The 17,498-nt window shown below is 43.4% G+C and overlaps 2 protein-coding genes across 2 annotated transcripts; both read right to left on the bottom strand.

Annotated features, from left to right (window-relative positions):
- Positions 1 to 3,536: 3,536 nt before the first annotated feature.
- On the bottom strand, positions 3,537 to 8,272 carry prp19 (PRP19/PSO4 homolog (S. cerevisiae)). Its single transcript, NM_001173881.1, is given in 16 exon segments — positions 3,537 to 4,557; positions 4,736 to 4,841; positions 4,971 to 5,053; positions 5,143 to 5,316; positions 5,411 to 5,480; positions 5,654 to 5,809; positions 6,054 to 6,163; positions 6,277 to 6,352; positions 6,484 to 6,558; positions 6,694 to 6,735; positions 6,880 to 6,945; positions 7,068 to 7,141; positions 7,257 to 7,398; positions 7,510 to 7,586; positions 7,764 to 7,913; positions 8,129 to 8,272. Coding segments are annotated over 16 exon segments (1,518 nt in total). The 5' UTR covers positions 8,148 to 8,272; the 3' UTR covers positions 3,537 to 4,459.
- Positions 8,273 to 8,379: 107 nt separating this feature from the next.
- Positions 8,380 to 17,117, bottom strand: LOC145879510 (uncharacterized). The gene is made up of 9 exons (XM_082975184.1): positions 16,747 to 17,117; positions 12,709 to 12,894; positions 12,283 to 12,416; positions 11,823 to 11,958; positions 10,464 to 11,373; positions 10,166 to 10,347; positions 9,690 to 9,785; positions 9,469 to 9,612; positions 8,380 to 9,375 (listed from the first exon to the last, which is right to left on the bottom strand). Exons 5-9 carry the CDS (start codon positions 10,522 to 10,524, stop codon positions 9,166 to 9,168), a joined length of 693 nt encoding a protein of 230 aa, XP_082831310.1. The 5' UTR covers positions 10,525 to 11,373; positions 11,823 to 11,958; positions 12,283 to 12,416; positions 12,709 to 12,894; positions 16,747 to 17,117; the 3' UTR covers positions 8,380 to 9,165.
- Between the last annotated feature and the right edge of the window lie 381 nt (positions 17,118 to 17,498).

Here is a 17,498-nt window from a genome sequence, read left to right as displayed (position 1 = left end):
ATAAAGAAAGGATCAGTCTATAATTTTAATGGTACGTTTATTTGAACAGTGAGAGACAGAATAACAACAAAAATATCCAGAAAAACACATGTCAAAAATGTTATAAATTGATTTGCATTTTAATGAGGGAAATAAGTATTTGAGCCCCTCTCAATCAGAAAGATTTCTAGTTCCCAGGTGTCTTTTATACAGGTAACGAGCTGAGATTAGGAGCACACTCTTAAAGGGAGTGCTCCTAACCGCAGCTTGTTACCTGTAAAAAAGACACCTGTCCACAGAAGCAATCAATCAATCAATCAGATTCCAAACTCTCCACCATTGCCAAGACCAAAGAGCTCTCCAAGGATGTCAGGGACAAGATTGTAGACCTACACAAGGCTGGAATGGGCTACAAGACCATCGCCAAGCAGCTTGGTGAGAAGGTGACAACATTTGGTGCAATTATTCGCAAATGGAAGAAACACAAAAGAACTGTCAATATCCCTCGGCCTGGGGCTCCATGCAAGATCTCACCTCGTGGGGTTGCAATGATCTTGAGAACGGTGAGGAATCAGCCCAGAAATACACGGGAGGATCTTGTCAATGATCTCAAGGCAGCTGGGACCATAGTCACCAAAAAAACAATTGGTAACACACTACGCCGTGAAGGACTGAAATCCTGCAGCGCCCGCAAGGTCTCCCTGCTCAAGAATACATATACATGCCCGTCTGAAGTTTGCCAATGAACATCTGAATGATTCAGAGGACAACTGGTGAAAGTGTTGTGGTCAGATGAGACCAAAATGGAGCTTTTTGGCATCAACTCAACTCGCCGTCTTTGGAGGAGGAGGAATGCTGCCTATGACCCCAAGAGCACCATCTCCACCGTCAAACATGGAGGTGGAAACATTATGCTTTGGGGGTGTTTTTCTGCTAAGGGGACAGGACAACTTCACCGCATCATTTGACGGGGCCATGTACTGTCAAATCTTGGGTGAGAACCTCCTTCCCTCAGCCAGGGCATTGAAAATGGGTCGTGGATGGGTATTCCAGCATGACAATGACCCAAAACACACGGCCAAGGCAACAAAGGAGTGGCTCAAGAAAAAGCACATTAAGGTCCTGGAGTGGCCTAGCCAGTCTCCTGACCTTAATCCCATAGAAAATCTATGGAGGGAGCTGAAGGTTCGAGTTCTCAAACGTCAGCCTCAAAACCTTAATGACTTGGAGAAGATCTGCAAAGAGGAGTGGGACAAAATCCCTCCTGAGATGTGTGCAAACCTGGTGGGCAACTGCAAGAAACGTCTGACCTCTGTGATTGCCAACAAGGGTTTTGTCACCAAGTACTAAGTCCTGTTTTGCAGAGGGGTCAAATACTTATTTCCCTCATTAAAATGCAAATCATTTTATAACATTTTTGACATGCGTTTTTCTGGATATTTTTGTTATTCTGTCTCTCACTGTTCAAATAAACCTACCATTAAAATTATAGACTGATCATTTCTTTGTAAGTGGGCAAACGTAGGAGATCAAATACTTTTTCCCCCCACTGTATCTCCCTCACTAGCTTTAAACACCAGCGGTCAGAGCAGCTCACAGATCACTGCACCTGTACATAGCCCATCTGTAAACAGCCCATCTATCTACCTACCTCATCCCCATACTGTATTTATTTATCTTGCTCCTTTGCACCCCAGTATCTCTACTTGCACATTCATCTTCTGCACATCTACCATTCCAGTCTTTAATTGCTATATTGTAATTACTTCGCCACCATGGCCTATTTATTGCCTTAACTCCCTTATCCATTTGCACTCACTGTATATAGACTTTTTGTTTTATTTTGTTCTACTATATTATTGACTATGTTTTGTTTATTCCATGTGTAACTCTGTGTTGTTGTATGTGTCGAATTGCTATGCTTTATCTTGGCCAGGTCGCAGTTGCAAATGTGAACTTGTTCTCAACTAGCCTACTTGGTTAAATAAAGGTGAAATAAAATAAAAATGACAACGCAAAAATCATTTTTAGAAATTTTTGCAAATGTATTAAAAAAAAAAAAAAAACAGAAATACCTTATTTACATAAGTATTCAGACCCTTTGCTACGAGACTCAAAATTGAGCTCAGGTTCATCCTGTTTCCATTGATCATCCTTGAAATGTTTCTACAACCTGGTGTCCACCTGTAGTAAATTCAATTGATTGGACATGATTTGGAAAGGCACACACTTGTCTATGTAAGGTCCCACAGTTGACAGTGAATGTCAGAGCAAAAACCAAGCCATGAGGTCGAAGGAATTGCCTGTAGAGCTACGAGACAGGATTGTGTCGAGGCCCAGATCTGGGGAAGGGTACCAAAACATTTCTGCAGCATTGAAGGTCCCCAAGAACACAGCGACTTCCATCATTCTTAAATGGAAGAAGTTTGGAACCACCAAGACACTTCCTAGAGCTGGCCACCCAGCCAAACTGAGCAATCAAGGGAGGTGACCAAGAATCAAATGGTCACTCTGACAGAGCTACAGAGTTCCTCTGTGGAGATGGAAGAACCTTCCAGAAGGACAACCATCTCTGCAGCACTCCACCAATCAGGCCTTCATGGTAGATTGGCCAGACGGAAGCCACTCCTCAGTAAAAGCCACATGACAGCCCACTTGGGAGTATGCCAAAAAGGAATCTAAAAAGAACACTGACCACGAGAAACAAGGTTCTCTGGTCTGATGAAACCAAGATTGAACTCTTTGGCCTGAAAGCCAAGCGTTATGCCTGGAGAAAACCTAGCACCATCCCTACAGTGAAGCACGGTGATGGCAGCATCATGCAGTGGGGATGTTTTTCCGGTGACCTTAACCTCCTTCTCCTAACCTGCTATGCTAATAATAATTTGGTGGGTGCTTATATTTGTCCTATTTCACATGTACAAGTGGGTATTATACGCATGTGTGAATTGGAAATGTGTTTTTTTGCATATCCCAACTACCCGAGGCACCTTCGGAGTGGGATCACGGTCAGTCAGCCATTATCAACAGTAACCCAGTAGCAATTAGGGTTAAGGGTCTTGCTCAAGGGCACAGCGACAGATTCACCTTGTCAGCTCGGGGAGTCTGACAGATTTTTCACCTTGGGAATTTGAACGAACAACCTTTTGGTTACTGGCCTAAAGCTCTAACCGCTAAGCTAATTCACCTAACTTCCTACATTAGTTCTCCTAACCAGCCACGTTAATTATCCTAACCTGCTATGGTGACAAATCATCTTTATCACCACACCTGCCATTGCTCACCGATCAACCAAAGGCTCATTATAACAGAGAAATTACTCACCATTTGTTTTTTTTTTTATCCAGCCATGTCACCTTTTTCATTGTTTTATTTTTATATATAAAACATTGTCAATTTCAACCAGCTAGATGACCAATCCACCCTGACATAGAGACATGTACAAAGCAGAGCACACAGTCTATTGGGATCAAAGTCATACTGGTGCCTCAAACAGGCTGAAATGTCAACTTGAGGCATATACAATACATTCCATTAATCAAGCAAATAGCTGGCTGTTACTACAAAAATAACTTGATTTATTGAGGTGTAAAAAGGGTGGAAGGGAAAGGAGACCTTTGAATAAACACAGCAATATAGAGAATTGGCTTACACAATGTGAAAACAGTTAAAAACAAATTATATTTCAACAGCTGAGAGCTGTTGGTCTAACCACTGAAAGGAGAAGAACAGAGGTTTAGGGAGGGGATTTAAGAAGAATACATGAAGGGAAAAGTAAATACCGTAGCACCCATTCGTCCACCCACCCTGGGATCCTAAATAACTACAGGTCAATTTTCAAAATGCTAAGTTCATAATCTGCTGGTAACTCTGACTAAAAAGCGCCTGCCTAGGCCAGAGGCGAGTTAAACAAGGCTTGCTACCAGAGTAACAATTTCAGTTGAACGATTTGAATGAACATTCCAAAATGTTACGGTGAAACATCAAACAGCAATTATTATTTTTTAAAGATTACTGTGGCTTTTTAACAACAATATTCAAACTGAAAACGACTTACCTACTCCTACTAAATATAGTAGAAAGTCTACATGGCCACTTTATTATTTTTAGCAGCAGTTTAGACCAGAAACAGACACTTACGTTCGCTGTACATTATATTCCCAGACTGTTAGCTGACGGTCGCGGCTAACACAAAACAAATGGAATACGGTTGCTAACATTAGCCAATGCTCGCAAGCTATTTCCCATATTGAACGCACCTCGGATAGGGATTCTGATCTCAGCAATACAAGAACATCAAATACATCATAAGGATTCAACCGTCTACGCCCTGGTCACCGGTCCATATTTCTCAAAACGGATAGCTGTGTAGCAGAGTCAAAATTATCACACTGGTCTAGATTCGAGATTAGGCCTAACCAGAACCCTCCAATGTTATCCTCACTCTTTTCTCTCACTTTATCCATCCGTCTGTACTAATCTACAGGCTGTAGAACTTGAGGCTTCTGTCCATTCCAGCGGAGGAAAGGAACTGAGCATTGTCTCCGAACGCCACCCCTGTCACCAGGCCAGAATGGTCTGGAAAAAGAGGAAGAAAAATGTTTTAAAATATATATATGTTTAAGTTGACTCGGTGTAACATGACACATGCAATAGGACAGTGAGTTTTTCCTAACCATGTGTATGTATGATTTGTACAGTGAGCACACAAGGTCTGATGAAAGTTGAGTTAAATATTCTGTTCAGTTTTTCTCACCGCTGAAGTTGAGGACCTCCGACCACTGCTTGCAGATGTACACCCTGATGTCGGATCCACCCACAGCCAAGTATGTACCACTCTGATCAAACACCAGAGACTTAACCTGAGAGAGAGTGAATAAGATTCCAGTGAAAAACTCTGCAAGAAACAACCATGTTATTTGCAGTAAATGAGCTAAATTTATTAGTGAGAAGTTGACCCATATCTGTAGCTAACAGACTCTCATTATCACCTCATAGTTGTTGTCCAGGGCGATGGTCTTGAAGTTCTTCAGTTTCCTCAGATCCCACAGCTTCACAGAGCTGTCCTGGGCACCTGGAGCACAGAGTGAGACACTGGGTCAGGGAATCCATGAGGAATCCAACATTATTTACACTGTTTTGTGAGGTTGGAGAGCGACTGACCTGTGGCCAGGTAGTATCCGTTCTCAGAGAAGGCGATGGAGGTGACAGGGCCAGAGTGGCCGGGGAAGTTGGCCACATTTGTGCGCTCCTTCAGATCCCAGATCTTGATCTGGGAGTCGGAGGTTCCCGTCCCGAAGATCAGACCGTCAGGGTGGAACTGAGCACAAGTCAGAGCTGAGTGGGGGGGGAAAGAGATATGAGACATAGACAAAAATAGTAACCCATCTTTCGTGTCCACACACATAGACCTGACCACAAACACGCTTACCAACACCAGCAGCCTCATCTGTGACTTTGGTAAGGACTTGGCCAGTTTGGATATCCGAGAAGGCCCAGTACTGAGAAAGATAGAGAGGAATGCAGTGTTAACATACATCCACCAACACAGAGGTACCATTACATTTACTATTGACAACAGTGCAGCTGGTGCCATTCTATTCAATGGACCAGTGGACTCAGGAGTTGTAACAACATGCTGGACTCAGGTGTTCTACCAGTACAATGGACTGACCTGGTCTTCGGAAGAGCTGAGAAGGTAGTCCCCGGTTGCGTGAAGTGACAGCCCGGTCACGCTCGCCTCGTGCGCTCGCACCACCTGGATACAGTTGCCCCCAGTAACAGACCACACCCGGATGGTGCTGTCTGGAGAGGCAGAGAACACCACAGACTGGAGAGGAAAGAAAGATGGAAAATACAAAGAAACTAAAGTGAGGAAGGAAATTAGGCACGGGAGATTTACAAACTACAACACATTTTAAACCGGGGTATATAGTTACCACAAATCAACTTACCTTTTAACTTTATTTTAATTTCACTGTATACACAATGTTGAAAAGTAGCATATGAAGCATAATTGAGTTAATTTCCATAAAATATTAGGAGCTAGACAGGTGTATAGACAGGTCTGTTACCTGGGAGGGGTGGTAGATGACAGAGGTGACCTTCTTGGTGTGACCCTTGAGGGTGGCAATGATCTGCTCCTCCTTCTTATCAAATACCACCACATTCTTATCAGCCCCACCTTTCAACACAAGATAGTCATCAATTATATTTGATTGATAGTTCTATTTACATATGCAAGGAAAAGAGATGGAGAGAAAATAAAAAGCTGTTAGAAAAAGCAGGGGTGCTTACCAGTGAGTACTTTGTTGGTGTCTGAAGGACAGAGGTCCATACACAGGATTCCTGGGACACTGGCACTGTGAAGTCCCTGAGACATTCAAAAGAACATGGTCACTATATGGACGGACAGACAGACAGTTAAGGGCAACCTCAGTAGTGCTAAGCAGCACAGTCAGCCCAACTACAGGTTATTACAGTCCTACAGATAGTAGTACTCACAGCGTGGGAAGCTACTTGGCGGTACTTGCTCAGATCCTCAGCCCTGACCAGCTCCTCTGGCACAGTCTTTCCTCTCTGGTTAGGGAGAGAAAGGGAGGAGTGAGCAAACATAAGGGACAAAATTAGTTTATTAAAAAGATTGAGTGGTTTATCATCCATCTCTGCAAGCCTTCAACGCACGACAGACATTTTCTTGAATGAAAGTCTTACCTTCTTTCTCTCTGTGGTAAGGACAGTAGCCTTATCTTGAAGCTGAAAACAGAACAGTAGAGGAGCAGGAAAGAGACTAATGAGAATTCAATGAATCACAAATCCATTCCCATATTGAGAGGGTCTCAGAGTAATGAGAACACTAATCACAGGGGGTAAAAAGAAAAATAGGAAATTAGCTCTTACCTTCTGGATGATCTCTGGAGTCATTCCCACCTGCACACTAACCTCCATTGGTTCCCCACCAGAACCCTGAGAAAGGGAGAGTCAAAACAATAGAGAGAAGAATACTTAGAAAAGAGAGAGCATCTACCCTCAATCTCTGATGGACAGGAATCCTGTTTGATGGATAGGAATCAGCACTAATCACTCACCCCACCGGCTGGCTGAGAGGCGGGCATAGCCTGAGGGGCCACCAATCCGGCTTGGGGCTTGAGTGTGGCCAGGGCTGTTGAATGGGAGAATGGGCAAAGAGTAAGCATTTTGCCTTCACAGGTCAGTGAATGATGAGAGAAGATGAGGAAGCGACTTCAGACTATAGAGATCCCTTGGCCCTCTCTTACCCTCTCTGGCTGCAGTGACCTCCTTGGTAAGACGCGCAATGACTCTGCAGGCTGCGTCATGCTGGTACAGGGCGTGAGAGAGCTCCTGGCGAGTCGTCTGTAGCTGCTGCCTCAGAGTGAAACTGTGCAACATGACTGCATCCTTGAAAGAGACAGAAGACATTAAGGGAAAGATTTAATAATACAGAGGAAGAGTATTCTGTCATAACACTGTCCACAGGTAGACTACAAACCAGTCTGCCTAGACACTCACCCACTCATCTTGCAGAGCCTTGAGTATGGCAGGAATACTGGTAGAAGAGGGAGCCTTTGGTCGGATAGGATGAGACACTGGGCAACAGAAGGCAGCACAACATTAATTCAAATCCATTACGAAAACATCTCTTCGAATACATGGAACCTACTTAGGATTTCCTTCTAAGCCAAAACTAAAATCAGTACATAAATACATACTTTGTGTAATCGATTCGACCGATTACGTTAACTGTCTATCCCCGCCCTGTTCACCTTTAATATCGATAAGTTGCTCTTCCGACAGTGGTTGGCTATTCATGGGATCCACGCCATTCTCTGCGATGAACTTCTCGATCAGTCGGCGCTCGAACACCTGGTTAGACACTGGGGACACGCAAGGGTGCTCCGGGACCTCATTGGAAACTAAGTGGGGTAACATAAATGGATACATACAATTGTTAGCTATTGTTTCATGGCTAGATAATATAACTAGTAAGCCACCATGAATACCATGTTGCAGAAAAGTGACAGACTACAAATACAATGCATCAGTTACTAGCTCGCCACACTAACGTTAGCTAGCAGGGTGCTAGGTAAGCGAACTAGCTCATTCAACTTCAGAAGCATGTTCAACTTACTTGCGCAAACCAAAGACATATTTCAAGTGCACGTCCCTCTGTAGCTAAACACGATTTTTTGTGTCACGCTTGATGGCAAACTATCTTGAAAGTCTTGCCTAAAAGGCAACTATTGCGCCTACTTTATTTTTGTTTTGTGCCAAGTTCGCACGCTGGCCGCATCGAAAACAGTGCACGCTGGGATACCATCAGTCCTCCAAAGCTAGCTCTTCTTCGTTCCCCCACTGTCATGACTAAGACACTTTCATAACTAGATTTAAAATTCGTTTTATTTTCTCGAGCTTCATTCATTACTTGACGAACAAGCCAATGATACGTTAATACACAAAACATTGGGGAAAGTATATGACTTCAAACATATTATAATCCATTCTATAAAACCTCAATGACAATGTGAATACGTGGTGAAATAATGTAACAGTAATTTAATCATGTGCACCACTTTATGGCAATCACAAAGAAAGTTTATATCTTATGTAAAGATATGTAATCTAATAAAAGTTTATTTTGAATTATTTTGTGTTAATTTACTTGTTTAATAGTAGGTAACACATGCAGATATGATTTTAAATTGAGAGGCAATTCCCATATTACAAAATCAGAGAATTCCTCATCTCTTCTTTAATGTTGACATCTCTTCTCCATCCTAACATAACTCCCATATATTTACACACATATACAGTCATCTATAGCTTACAGAAAAGGTTTAAATGTGTGGTCCTGAGGGTTCCTAGGTAGGTAGCACAAAGTAATCGGCAGGTTGATTTTTGGAAACATTACCATGCCAGTTGTACAAAGGAGCGATATGCCAAAATGGAGGATATTGCTCATCTCATTCTTAAAATGAATGATAATGACATGATCATAAAGAAATTATATGAAGTAATACGCAATACCCAAACAGATCCAAATAGGGTTCTGAAAGTGAAGGCACTATAATTACAAAATCACCCGTGAACAGTTTAATCATATCGCCCTCCACTATTTTCTCTCCTCCCACTCTTTCTTTACCTCCATTCACTCCTCTTCTCTGTGCTCTATAAGAAGTTGAGTTTTTCAGAAGTGTAGATGCTGCAAGTCTCCAAGGTATCTGTGTCCAGTGGAAGTGTGGAGAAGTAGTCTTTTGCTTTGCTCTCCTTGTCTCCCTCTTTCTTGATCTGGAACTGAAAGCAGTCTTCAGATGAGTGGAGGCAGTCTGAGGTGCCAGCGATGGGAAAGGAGATCTCCCTCTCTCTGTCAGCAGTCTCCTGAGAAGAGAGAGTCAATGACAAAACGAAAGAGCAGAATATAACTTAATTGTCCATTGTGAGACAGAAAATAGAAACAGTGTGTGTATTTACCTCTTCACTAGGAGTGTGAGTAGTGGCAGTCTCAACTCTAAGTCTATCTGTCTCCTGTTGTCTCGCTGTCCTCACTAGCTCAGGGGAGGGCTGTGGTCCACTGTCCACTACAAGTGGTGCACTGTCCACGACAGGAATGTAACCCTGAGAAAGACACATAATATAGAAATCTATAATAATGGTGAAAAGAGCCTACATTTACAACTTCACCGCCTACATACCGAATGTGTAGGTCTGGGGATCCATATTTTTGGCGTTACAATCTGCTTTGAATGACTGTAAATGCCAGAGGGCTGGAGGCTGGGTGGACTGTAGTCCTGCAGATGACAAACAAAACAACTATGTAAATATAAATATTGAGTAGACAGGGGAACGCACAGCGATACAAACTAACAATCCACAGAGAAGCATGAAACTGTATGTGACCATTGACCCAATTTAAATGTGTAAGGACCTGATGCAGGAGGAGATTCAAACTGGCGCAAAGGACTTTTACTCTGACACTCTGGCAGAATTCTATAACATCACACAGTTGAAATGGATGGACAACATAGTACCATGACAACAGGCTCATTGCATTGCGCACACACAAACCCTCCAATAACCACTCGTAACCCCACCATATTTCTTCTACCTACCAAACTCACAAACATCTCTCACTCTACATCCGTCAAGCTCATTCAGAACATCCCCTCACCTGGACATTGACTCTTTGATGGTTAGATGCTGTTGTATGGTGACCTCTTAGGCCATTGATTATCATAGTGAGGCTGCAGTTAGTGTAGCGCTTCATAAATAGGATGAAACCAGCCAAAGTCACAAACATGCCAAAAGGAACACTGATGGACTTGAGGACTGCTCTCCATCTAGCAGTCTTATCTGGAGAGAGAAAAAGGAAGGGAGAAAGAGTAAGTGAGCGGGGAGTTCAAGAAAGATATCTCTGCATCATGTAAAGGGGAAAGCTCCTGCTCACTCACACACACACAGTCACTCACCGACCACATGGAGAATGGTGGACGACACCAGGTTGCCGCCCTGATCTCGGATCTCATACATCCCATCATGCTTTGCACTCAGCCTGGTGATGACCACCTCGTTGACAGTCCAGTTTCTCCCCAGAGAGAGGAGGCCCCAGTACCGGGGGTCCTGGTCCACAATCTGGCCATCCCTGATCAGCTGCACGGGGCGAGAGTACCGGGACTCAAGGGGCACGTTGGAGGGGTTGGAGAGGTGCAGGGACGGGGTAAAAATGAGTTGGACATGAGGGACAGGGAGAAAAAGGGGAAGGTTTAGAGACTCCTTGAAGAAGCGGGTGACATTGAAGTTGTGCCCTGCACCCACACATGGGATAATGAGAGAGAGAGAATTGGAAAGAGTGTAAAGGAAAAGAAAAAGGAGAAATTAAGGAGGGGACATGAGGACGATGAGGGGCATCAGGATGAAAGAAAGAATCAGATACAATTAAGAGTCAGTTTGGATTATGAGTCAGTTTTGACCATTTGTCAGATCTAATATCGCAATCTCTTCTCTCCTAGCCTCCGATCCCATCTCCCTCTCTCCATCTCCCTTTTCATTTCGCTCTCCCCTTCATCCAGATCTCTTTGATCTTTCTAGTGCTCACCATTGACAGTCAACTTGCTGCGGGAGATTACTTTCCCATTCTCGTCTCGGAGGGTGTAGTTTCCCTGGTCTGCCTGGGTCACCCTCTCTGCCACCCAGACCCTCCCACTTGAACCTAGCCTCCCCCGGCTCGCCTCGCTGGTCTCAGGGTCCATCCGGTTCCACAGTAATACCGTCTGGGAGTCAGAGGGGGAGCCCCGGGAGAGAACTCCAGCACGGAGCCATATTTAGGGATGTTGTGCTGAAAGGTTTCCCCATAGCCCAGACGGAAGGTTTTTATACATTCTGAGAAAGGGTGAAAGAAAGCAAAACAGGGAGAGATTATCTTGAGAGTTATACAATGTTTCAAAGTTCATACAATTAATTTCAACAGATACAATTAATCATTATACAATATCATAGAGATAAGAGAGATAAGAGAGAGCAAGAAATAGAGAAAAAAATAGACAAAGAAATGGAGAGATGTATTCCCTGCGGCAGAATTTTTTTAAATATATTTTTTATTTTATTTAACTATGCAAGTCAGTTAAGAACAAATTATTATTTACAATGACGGCCTACCTCGGCCAAACCCTAACCACGCTGGGCCAACTGTGCACCGCCCTATGGGACTCCCAATCAAGGCTGCTTGTGATACAGCCTGGACTCAAACCAGGGTCTGTAGTGACGCCTCTAGCACTGAGATGCAGTGCCTTCGACCACTGCACCATTCGGGAGCCCCTGAGCCCCTGTACCTGAGACAGTGAGGCGAACGGTCTCATAGGTGAATCCAGAGGACAGTTTGATAGAGTAGAGCCCCTGGTCACGGTGTGTGATGTCTTTCAGCAGCAACGTCCTATCTTTCGTCCACTCAAACCGCGGGTCCTTCAACTATAAACACACAATAGTGCTTAGCATAGAAGAACACACACACACTTAAACACACGTTATGTACTTCTATCCTCGTGGGGATCGAAAATTCATTTCCATTCAAAATCGTATTTTACCTGAACCTAACCCCCAACCCCTTACATTAATTGTAACCATAACGCCTAAGCTTAAAATAGCCTTTTTCCTCATGGGGATGTAGGAAATGTCCCCACAAGGGAGAATGTTTTACTATCCTTGTGGGGACATTTGGGGATATGAGGTCCCCACAAGAATAGAAGAACCAACCCACACACACAAACACACACACACACACACACAACCTACATTGTTGTTCTCCAGAAGCACTCTTCTTTGTCCTGGAGGGTAGCTGGGGGTAAAGGTCACGATTCTTGAGCCTGAGTAGACCGGCAGGCGGAACTCTCGACCAGAACACACTATATGTAAGTCTTCATTCCAACCTGAAAAAGAGAGGGACAAATAGTGTGAGTTATGGGAGGAGAGAGGAGGACAATGCCAGAGATTATCAAAAGAAAATACAGAATTTTTCAAATCCATGTGTGACTTTTTGTGAGACAACAACGACGACGACATGACCCACCCAAAGAGAAAGCTAGGGGGAGAGAGAGAGAGATTGGGAGTCAAATGAAATTCTTCCAACATATTACTACTGTAAAGTAATCATAGGTTAAACAACCATCTACAACTGGATGCAAATGCTATAATACTAAAACGGAAAAAAGTCCAACTCACCCAAAGAGACAGGGATGCTGAGAAGGGCACTCACTAGGATATAGAGGTGCATGTTCTGAGGACAGACCCAAGACAGCTGTAGAGAGACACCCACTGTGTCAGGGGGGTTGGCAGCAGACTATAGATTAGGTATCATCAACTAGATTCAGCCACAGGCAGATTCTTTCTTCAGCAATGGTCTGGGGGCTGGAACATAATTACATATCATTTGTAGACTGCAAATAGACAGCAAGAAGCCCAAACATATATAATATTTGACTAACAATCATTTCACACCTTGCTTACGTTTATATATGACCTAAACTAGGTGACCTAAACTGGGACATGCTTAACACCCCAGCCATCCTACAATCCAAGCTTGATGCCCTCAATCTCACACAAATTATTAATGAACCCACCAGGTACAACCCCAAAGCCGCAAACACTGGCACCCTCATAGATATCATCCTAACCAACGTGCCCTCTAAATACACCTCTGCTGTTTTCAACCAAGATCTCAGCGATCACTGCCTCATTGCCTGCACCCGTAATGGGTCAGCGGTCAAACGACCTCCACTCATCACTGTCAAACGCTCCCTGAAACATTTCAACGAGCAAGCCTTTCTAATCGACCTGGCCCTGGTATCCTGGAAGGATATTGACCTCATCCCATCAGTAGAGGATGCCTGGTTATTTTTTTTAAATGCCTTCCTCTCCATCTTAAATAAGCATGCCCCTTTCAAGAAATTTAGAACCAGGAACAGATATAGCCCTTGGTTCTCCCCAGACCTGACTGCCCTTAACCAACACAAAAATATCCTGTGGCGTTCTGCATTAGCATCGAACTGCCCCCGTGATATGCAACTTTTCAGGGAAGTTAGAAACCAATACACACAGGCAGTTAGAAACGCCAAGGCTAGCTTTTTGAAACAGAAATTCGCTTCGTGCAACTCCAACTCTAAAAAGTTCTGGGACATTGTAAAGTCCATGGAGAATAAGAACACCTCCTCCCAACTGCCCACTGCACTGAGGATAGGAAACTCTGTCACCACCGATAAGCCCACTATAATTGAGAATTTCAATAAGCATTTTTCTACGGCTGGCCATGCTTTCCACCTAACTACCCCTACTGCATTCAACAGCACTGCACCCCCCACAGCTACTCGCCCAAGCTTCCCCCATTTCTCCTTCTCCCAAATCCATTCAGCTGATGTTCTGAAAGAGCTGCAAAATCTGGACCCCTACAAATCAGCTGGGCTTGACAATCTGGACCCTTTCTTTCTAAAATTATCTGCCGAAATTATTGCAACCCCTATTACTAGCCTGTTCAACCTCTCTTTCGTGTCGTCTGAGATTCCCATAGATTGGAAAGCAGCTGCTGTCATCCCCCTCTTCAAAGGAGGTGACACTCTTGACCCAAATTGCTACAGACCTATATCCATCCTACCCTGCCTTTCTAAGGTCTTCGAAAGCCAAGTCAACAAACAGATTACCGACCATTTCGAATCCCACCGCACCCTCTCCGCTATGCAATCTGGTTTCAGAGCTGGTCATGGGTGCACCTCAGCCACGCTCAAGGTCCTAAACGACATCGTAACCGCCATCGATAAGAAACAATACTGTGCTGCCGTATTCATTGACCTGGCCAAAGCTTTTGACTCTGTTAATCACCACATCCTCATCGGCAGACTCAGTAGCCTTGGTTTCTCAAACGATTGCGTCGCCTGGTTCACCAACTACTTCTCTGACAGAGTTCAGTGTGTCAAATCGGAGGGCCTACTGTCTGGACCTCTGGCAGTCTCTATGGGGGTACCACAGGGTTCAATTCTTGGGCCAACTCTTTTCTCTGTATACATAAATGATGTCGCTCTTGCTGCTGGTGAATCTCTGATCCACCTCTACGCAGACGACACCATTCTGTACACTTCTGGCCCTTCTTTGGACACTGTGTTAACAACCCTCCAGACGAGCTTCAATGCCATTCAACTCTCCTTCCGTGGTCTCCAACTGCTCCTAAACACAAGTAAAACTAAATGCATGCTCTTCAACCGATCGCTGCCTGCACCTGCCCGCCTGTCCAGCATCACTTCTCTGGACGGTTCTAACTTAGAATTTGTGGACAACTACAAATACCTAGGTGTCTGGTTAGACTGTAAACTCTCCTTCCAGACTCACATCAATCATCTCCAATCCAAAGTGAAATCTCGAATTGGCTTCCTATTTCGCAACAAAGCATCCTTCACTCATGCTGCCAAACATACCCTCGGAAAACTGACCATCCTACCAATCCTCGACTTCGGCGATGTCATTTACAAAATAGCTTCCAATACCCTACTCAACAAGCTGGATGCAGTCTATCACAGTGCCATCCGTTTTGTCACCAAAGCCCCATATACTACCCACCACTGCGACCTGTACGCTCTCGTTGGCTGGCCTTCGCTTCATAATCGTCGCCAAACACATTGGCTCCAGGTCATCTACAAGACTCTGCTAGGTAAAGTCCCCCCTTATCTCCGCTCACTGGTCACCATAGCAGCACCCACCTGTAGCACGCGCTCCAGCAGGTATATCTCTCTGGTCACCCCTAAAGCCAACTCCTCCTTTGGTCGTCTCTCCTTCCAGTTCTCTGCTGCCAATGACTGGAACGAACTACAAAAATCTCTGAAACACTTATCTCCCTCACTAGCTTTAAGCACCAGCTGTCAGAGCAGCTCACAGATCACTGCACCTGTACATAGCCCATCTATAATTTAGCCCAAACTACTACCTCTTCCCCTACTGTATTTATTTATTTTATTTATTTTGCTCCTTTGCACCATATTATTTATATTTTATCTTTGAACTTTCTTCAAACTACAAATCTACCATTCCAGTGTTTTTCTTGCTATACTTTATTTACTTTGCCACCATGGCATTTTTTTGCCTTTACCTCCCTTATCTCACATCATTTGCTCACATTGTATATAGTCTTATTTTTTTTTATTTTTTTTTTCTTCTACTGCATCATTGACTGTATGTTGTTTTACTCCATGTGTAACTCTGTGTTTTTGTATGTTGTCGAACTGCTTTGCTTTATCTTGGCCAGGTCGCAATTGTAAATGAGAACTTGTTCTCAACTTGCCTACCTGGTTAAATAAAGGTGAAATAAAAAAAATTAAAAAAAATAAATAAATATGACCACGTGTCTCTATTGTGCATGGAAATACTTGGGAACAGATTTCCCAAATTAAAATGACTTGAAGCTGATTTTCTGGTGTTTTTACAGTTTTTTGCCCAGTAAACTTGGGGGGGCCAAATAAAATCACCCGAGAGCCAAATTCGGCCCGCGGGCCGCCATTTGGGGAACCCTGCTATAGATAGTTCAAATTAAATCTCACTTGTATCCTTCAAAATAAAGCCAGCTTTATTATCTATAGAAGCTTGGTTAGACATATTTTTATGTTAGACACCATAAATGTTATTAAAGAAAGTGGACAGGCAACATTCGTTTTAATACAATACACCATAGGCTAGCAAATACGGTATTACAAAATGTATCTCTTGTGAATGATGACCATTGGATCATTGTCCAGGAGTTTCACCTAACAACAATAAGTAGTTTCGACTGTGAAAGATTAGTGAAAAACACCACTACATGACCAGAACTAGTAGCCTAGCCTACAGTCAGTTAAAAACACCACTGTACATAATTGTCATTCAGCCCTACTCCCCACAATTACTGAGCCAGTAAACACCTTTTCACCATCAATCAACTTCACAAGCGGGTGCTAATACTCTCCATTTAGAACGTTGCATTGCTCCTAATTCCAAACCGCCTGTGATACTAAAATTGTTCAGTTAATATTGTATTAGGCTATTATCGACAACAACATATTTTACAGTTAGCTATTTACTTAATATATTTATTGGAATCAACATTTAGAAAATTATGTATTATATGCCTACATTTGCACTCACCTATGCACGACAGCAAAACACAATAGCCTACTATTATTTTATATTATTAAATGTATTGCAAGCCCATATAGTGGATGATCATAGCAGCGTTAAGATCATTACCTGCTTCTTCGTCTGCGATGCGCATGAGCGAGGTTGCGTCCTTTGCTGCTACTTGTTGTAAATGAAGCGTTCCAGGAGCCAACTATTCAATGCTACAGTCTATGGAGAGTAATCTCAAGAAAATCATGTTTCTCCTGAGATTGCTGAGTGCTTCAATTATCTGTATGGGTGAGTATAGTGCCATCTGTAGGACTACTTTGTACCTCTCTCTCTCTCTCTCACACACACACACACACACACACACACACACACACACACACACACACACACACGAACACACACACACACACACACACACACACACACACAAAGAGAGAGACGCCTATCTCTGCTTGCCTCGTCTTTACATACAGTACCTCCTGTCTCTGTCTCTTATCATCTCTCTTTGAAACCCTCAGGAGTCGTAAAAGTTATTATTCTACTACTTCTATGAGTTGGTAAACGAACTGAAAGGGTGCATACCGCCACCTGCTGTTATGGAATGTTTGCTCACAAGTATAATTAATTGGGTGATCCCTCCTGATGACCTGGATGGAATTATGTGATCCTTCTTTAAACCATAGGAAGTCCCACCCAGTTGACTACTTCAAAATAGTGAAATTCCTCAATGACGCTGACCATGCTAAAACAGACTTTTGGGCACTAGAATTGTTCTCTATGACTGCTAACTAACCACCGTTCCTTCTATCTGTGATTTTATACTGAACAAAAATATAAATGCAACATGTAAAGTGTTGGTCCCATTTTTCATG

The sequence above is a fragment of the Salmo salar genome, chromosome 05, assembly GCF_965601325.2.
Source record: "Salmo salar chromosome 05, fSalSal1, whole genome shotgun sequence".
Lineage (NCBI taxonomy): Eukaryota > Metazoa > Chordata > Actinopteri > Salmoniformes > Salmonidae > Salmo > Salmo salar.
Note: the sequence above shows the minus strand (reverse complement) of the source record. Positions and strands in the feature narration are given on the sequence as shown.

Bases quoted from the DNA above. Each gene is read 5' to 3' on its own strand.
- LOC145879510 (XM_082975184.1), bottom strand. From the start codon at position 10,524: ATGTATGAGATCCGAGATCAGGGCGGCAACCTGGTGTCGTCCACCATT. The intron at 10,348-10,463 runs GTGAGTGACTGT...TTCTCTCTCCAG, and splicing joins CACCATTCTCCATGTGGTCG to ATAAGACTGCTAGATGGAGA. The intron at 9,613-9,689 runs GTATGTAGGCGG...TGTCTTTCTCAG, and splicing joins TCCCCAGACCTACACATTCG to GGTTACATTCCTGTCGTGGA.